General features: G+C 36.6%; 1 protein-coding gene across 1 annotated transcript in view; it reads left to right on the top strand.

Annotated features, from left to right (window-relative positions):
• Positions 1 to 4,227, top strand: part of LOC119421988 (zinc finger protein 16-like) — a 16,785-nt gene extending 12,558 nt beyond the window's left edge. Inside the window, exons 2-3 of the mRNA XM_037689341.1 lie at positions 600 to 1,485; positions 4,158 to 4,227. Of these exons, the coding sequence (XP_037545269.1) occupies positions 600 to 1,485; positions 4,158 to 4,227 (956 nt within the window). The remainder of the gene's footprint in view (positions 1 to 599; positions 1,486 to 4,157) is intronic.
• Positions 4,228 to 6,720: the final 2,493 nt, after the last annotated feature.

Below are 6,720 nucleotides of genomic sequence, written 5' to 3'. Positions count from 1 at the left end.
AAAATGGTTTGAACTAAACACACTTTTGATTATCAAGACATTGTAAAATATTAATGATAATATAAAAAGAGAGTGTTCTTTCAATTGATTAGTTCAGGATACAATTAGAAAGTCTCTGGATGAGCTAATTTGTATTTCTGGATTCAAATCAATGAAATAACAGTTCCTGTCCCATGAAGGTCTTCAGGGTCAGGTTTTGACCGGAGGCTTAGTTCACTACATGCGTGTAATATATTTGTCGCATTTGTTTAACTGGGGTCTCTTTATCTACTTTTAGGACTTGTGTGAAAATCTGATGATGTTTAGGTCATTTTTATGCATACATTTAGAAAGTTTTAAAGGCTTCACAAACTTTCAAGCATTTATTTATTTATTTATTCATTCATTCATTCATTCATTTCATTTCAGTTAAAACAAGACTTATTCCATACAAATAAAATAAGATACATATAAAATGAAAGGCAGCAGAAGAAGAACAAATTCTTATCATTTCTGCCCCTTCTAAACAATATCAATTCAAAACAATCTATTCAAACAAGTATGTGTGAATTTAAAGTTATAATTGTGCCTGATGTTTGTGTTTTCTGTGTTCCCTGCAGATGTTCAGCAGATGGTGCTGATTAAAGAAGAAACTCCTGAAGTACGGATGCTTGGTGTGGACCAGCAGGATCCAGAGACCCTCAACATAAAGGAGGAAGAGGAGGAACTGTGGACCAGTCAAGAGGGAGAGCAGTTTTGTGTGAAAAAAGAGACTGATGACTCCGGGTTTGCATTCACTGCTGTTCCTTTGAAGAATGAGGAAGATGAAGAGAAACCTCAGTTTTTACAGCTTCATCAGCACCAAGTAAAAGAGGAAGATGTTCCAACCAGCAGCTCATCTGACCAGATGAAAGCAGCAACTGGTGGAGAGGACTGTGGAGGAACAGAGACTACCAGGAACCCAGATCTAAATACTTATAGAGATGATTGCAGCTCTTCAGAGACTGAAGTCAGTGAGGATGATGAAGTTGATGATGTGAATGACTCTGACTCTCAGCTAAAAGACTTTTCAGACTCTGGGTCAGAACCTGAAGACAGTGACAAAGACTGGAAGGAGAGCAGAGCTCCTGAGTCAGACGTAAACACTGTCAACAAATCTTGCAGCTTCACTGAGCATGGGAAACAATTTCACAAGACAAGTCAGTCAATGATGTCTTCAAGTTGTTTGGTTGTCAAGGAATGTTTTGAAGTGAAGAAAAGTGGAGGCTCAGTCGAGAAAAAACAGTCAAGACAGAACTCATTTAGTTGTGAAGACTGTGGGAAAACATTTAACAGAAAGGGTAATCTAAAGAGACACGTGATAATTCACACAGGAGAGAAAGAATTTGTTTGTGATCTTTGTGGACAAAGGTTTGGACGGAAGTCAACTTTAAACACGCACATGATAGTTCACACAGGACAGAAAGCATTTGCTTGTGATCTTTGTGGACAAGGGTTTGGACGGAAGTCACATTTAAACTCACACATGATAGTTCACACAGCACAGAAACGGTTTAGTTGTAAAGAGTGTGGAAAAAGGTTTAACAGACAGGGTCTTCTAAAGACACACATGACGGTCCATACAGGACAGAAACCATGTGTTTGTGATCTTTGTGGACACAGATTTGGACATAAGTCACAGTTAAACTCACACATGATAGTTCACACAGGACAGAAACGGTTTAGTTGTGAAGACTGTGGAAAAAGTTTTAAGAGAAAGTGTAATCTAAAGACACATATGATAATTCACACAGGTGAGAAAACATTTGTTTGTGATCTTTGTGGACAAAGGTTTGGACGTAAGTCAACTTTAAACACACACATAATAATTCACACAGGAGAGAAAGCATTTGCTTGTGATCTTTGTGGACAAAGGTTTGGACAGAAGTCGCATTTAAACTCACACATTGAAATCCACATCAGAAGAAAGCAGTTTAGCTGCGAATAATACCCCCTTTTTTTTTTTTTTTTTACATTTTTTAGTCTCGTATAATAAAATAATATTCCTTTCAGTAATGTTTTTTCTTTGTACCTTTGTTACCAAACTTTTGATTTTTATTTTTGACCACTAGTTGGTGCTTTGCTTTTGTAAATATGAACGCTTCTGTAAAAGCCTAGTTCAATTTACCCCAGAAGAGGTACGTCTTTCATGGCTAGTCGCTGAGGAGTCCCTCCTCCACGGTGGACGACAGGTGCAAACAAGCTGCAAACAGCTAAACGCACAGAAAACAGTTAAAACCTGCTGCAAACACATGAATGATCCTAACTCCTAAACAAATAAACAAATGCAACAAAAAAATATTTAGTCACAGAAAATAAAGAATCACAAAACAAAAATGGTAAATGGACTGTACTTATACAGCGCCTTTCTATCTTATAGAGATACTCAAAGCGCTTTACACTACAATCTGTGTCCTTATTTACCCATTCATACAGCTCTCTATTATATATCTACAAATCTTATTAAACAAATCATTCTAAAAAGACCAATCAATGCTTTTATCACATTCATACACTTATGGGACACATCGGAGACAGTGAGCGGTTCAGTGTCTTTCCCAGGGACACTTCGGCATGTGACTGCTGGTGGATTCGAACCCCCAACTCTTGCATTGGAGGACGACTGCTCTAACCACTCAGCCACAGCCGCCACAAAATGCAAAGGAAAAATGCTGCAAATACCAAAAACACCAAAACAACTGAACATAAGAAACGCTACAAAATTTAAAAAAAAAAAAACAGAAGTGCACCAGACCACTAGGGGGGCTTGTCCACCAAGTCTCATGGGACCAGAACCCCTGTAAATACATTTTAGCTGAGCAGACACTTTCTAAAGTCATAATTATTTCATAGTATGGTATGGTATGGTATGGTATAAAGTTTATTCATTTTAAAAAAGTACAAAACAATTCCATAACAACATAAAAAAGATACAAACGATTTAAAATGAAAGGCAGCAGAAAGAAGAAAAAATCTTATTATATCTGCCCCGTTTTTCAAACAATTATTTCAATCATAATAATTTTCAAATAACAGAACAAAGTGAATAACTATTTCTAATTTTTCTAAATATTAGAATTCAAGTATTAAAGAAGTAAGTATTAGTATTCAAGGATAAATAAAATGTCTCAAGTAAATAGAGGTTTTGGTAATGTAAGGAAACAAAGTAGCTGCTATTAAAAGTAAGGCAGAAAATTAAACATTGGCAAGGAAGTCTCTTTAAATCATGCAATTTGCTTTTTCATAGGAAAACCAGAGACATTATATTAAGATAAACATGAAAAAGAATAGATAATTTTACCACAATATGAATTGGAAATAGGGGGTAAATGTTATCAAAACAAACAGTAAGTCCAGCTAAGATGATCTGGCACATTTCTAAGATCTGCCAATGTAAAGTAGAAATACTAACAATTTTTGTGTATATTATGTGTCTATATCACTGATACATATTGTTTGGATCAGTATAAAAGGTCATCAATTTACAAAGCAGGCATATTTTTACAACTATATTTCTAAATGTTTCAACCAAGTTCATTAATATTTATGAAGTAAATATTTACTACTTAATGCCACAATATTAAGGATACATTCAGACAGCAAATGTTTTTTAAATTCTTGTGGTTCTTTACGTAGCCAAAAAAAATGTTTTTTAAGCTTTTGCCTTAAATTACATCGTTCTCAGTGAGGTAACGGGGAAATCACCGGGGGGGGGGGGGGGGGGTAGGCATTTACCTGAGTAAATGTTGGTGCACAAACTGAACTACTCTTGATAAACCACCATTGCTCCAAGGCTTTGTAGCAGCTAAAAGTGAAAGGTCGATTACATTATCTACCCCACAAGTTCACAGCAGTGTTCATAACAGTCATTTACATAGCTCTGGATGCTAATGCTACACATGCTCTGCAGGAGCTGCATGATCATTTTAGCTTGCTGCAGAGCAAACACCCTGAGGCTTTCCACATGGTGGCTGGTGACTTCAATCACGTAAATCCAAAGTACTGCCTCCCAAGTTTTTACCAGCATGTGTAACAGCCTGAAAGAGGATGCCCCTTTTCCATTAGTACCTGTAGTACCGGTACAGTACAGCTCTACTCTACTCTGTACGGTACACGTTGTGTTTCCATTATGCTTTCAGTACCGGTTCTAGTAGGCGGGGTCCAGAATCCAACATGCATTACCAGATGGTGGCGGTAGTGCGCCATTAAGCTAGTGTACTAGCCACCACTTAAGTGTTATTTATTTATTTACTTATTTATAAATTTTATTCATTTAATTTAAAAACGTGACAATTAAAAAAAAAACTAATCACAAGATATATATATATATATATATATATATATATATATATATATATACACATACATTTGAGAGATATTAAACTTCCACCTTCTAAGCCCGGATTAATTCAAAAAAGGGATCTGAAACATTTTTGTGGACAGTCATTCCTCTGGGATCTGTCTCACTTTGACTGGCATCGTATTCTGGTATCTGATGACGTGAACTCCGCTTGGAACTATTTCCATAATAGTTTCATTTATTTTGATTATTTGCTCAAGGGAGGTGACCCCACCTCACTGAACAACTATCGACCAATCTCTAAACTCTGTATTTTAGCCAAGGTTCTAGAAAAACTGATAAACTCTCAAATCAAAAATTACCTGGACTCATTTAACATCTTACCTCCACATCAATCTGGTTTCAGGAAACAACACAGCACAACCACTGCTTCACTGAAGGTTCTTAATGACGTAGAAGCACTGGATGCTAATGATTATTGTGCTGCACTTTTCTTAGACCTGTCTAAAGCTTTTGACACTGTGGATCATAAACATCTTGTGCCATAAACTCGCAGAAATTGGTTTCTCAGAACACAACATTGGTTGGTTCTCTAACTATCTTTCAGACCGGAGGCAATGTGTTCAACATAATGGTACTTCCTCCAGTTATTTAACAGTCAACAATGGTGTACCACAAGGCTCAGTCTTAGGACACACCCTCTTTACAATCTACATACATAATGTAGGTAAAAACATCCCTAATGCATCCATACATTTCTATGCTGATGACACAGTTGTTTATTGTCGAGCTAAAACTGTTGCTAAGGCTTTCCAGCTTTTGAAATCTGAATTCAACTACATCCAGACAGATTTTTTCTGCCTCAAACTTGTCCTAAATGCCGACAAAACCAAAGGCATGCTTTTTTCAACTAGGAAGTTGGTCCCAGCAGTTCTTCCTCCGATTTTATCCTCAAATGGTGTCCCCATTGAGTCTGTTGATTCCTATAAATATTTGGGTATCTTGGTCGACTCGCATCTCTCTTTTAAGCTTCATGTGGAAAACTTGGTAAAGAAACTGAAAGTTAAACTGGGTTTCTTTTTCAGAAACAGATCCTGTCTAACTCTGATGCTAGGAAATGCCTTGTAACTGGGACTTTCCTTCCCTCCATTGATTACGGTGACATTATTTACATGAACGCTCCTACAAGCACCCTGCAGATGTTGGATGCTGTCTAACATGGTGCACTAAGATTCATAACTGGCTGTGATTATCATACCCACCACTGCACCCTGTATTCACTGGTTAACTGGTCATCATTAACTTCACACAGACTCTCTCACTGGTACATTTTCATCTTTAAATCACTTCTTGGTCTGCTGCCTTCATACATCTCCTCCTACATGTCTCTGCATGAGTGCAGCCAGAGCCCTGTAAAGAGAGAGTTGCGACACTCTTTGAACTCGCCGATACGCGGTCACGTGGTTCATGCAGCTCCCCATAGTTCCAAACAGCTCATCGCTGTCAGTCAGTTTGAGCGGCTGCTGGCACAACATAACACAAAAATTGACTTTTCTTACTTTACCTGGCGTCTTTCAGTAATTATTGAGCAGTAACACACTGATTACTTAACCGATTATTGATTATTTCACAAACCATGCATTTTATCAAAGCATTTTTAGAAGCGGCTGATACATTTATCATTAAATTTTAGAAGGAAACGAGACTGCAAACACATATTTGTTAGAAAAAAATAATGTATATGCAATACAATGATCAATATAGCCATATCAGTGTTTTATAACGTTACACACGATAAAAAAGATCAGAGTAACACCTGTTATAAAACTATTTGTGATGTTCTCTGCATGAGAATGCTCCACCTTGTCCTCCATGTAGTTCAGATCTGCTCCAGCTTACCTTAGAACATCTGGATGAATTCTTGATTTCTATAGAAGATGTTAATTCAACCTTTATTTAAACAGGTTCGTCCCATTGAGCCACGAGAACTCATTTACAAGAGAGACCTGAATATAATTGTTGTATTTGTCGTTTTTTTATGGCAACCAAGTACCTGATAACTGAGTTGATTGTAGCCTGACAACTATTGTAAAATTGTAATTCATTGATTAAAATGTTAATTTCAATGAAACTGTTTCTAGTTAAAATCATAACAGATGACAAAATAAGTGTTAACTGTGCAAAAATAAATTTCCAAACAATTATAAAATATGTAAAATGTAAAGCAAGCTTTAATAAAGAACTTTTACTACTATGTATACTGTTTATTAATGACATCATCTCAAGTCAGCAGGAGCACCATCATCATCATCACAACAACACAAAGTGAGAGCTGTAAATTTAATCTGCACAAACATTTTCAATCAGGGCTCAAGATGTTTAACTGTCAAAGAAATGTGCCA

The sequence above is a fragment of the Nematolebias whitei genome, chromosome 15 (genome assembly GCF_014905685.2).
Source record: "Nematolebias whitei isolate Nwh7 chromosome 15, NemWhi1, whole genome shotgun sequence".
Lineage (NCBI taxonomy): Eukaryota > Metazoa > Chordata > Actinopteri > Cyprinodontiformes > Rivulidae > Nematolebias > Nematolebias whitei.
Note: the sequence above shows the minus strand (reverse complement) of the source record. Positions and strands in the feature narration are given on the sequence as shown.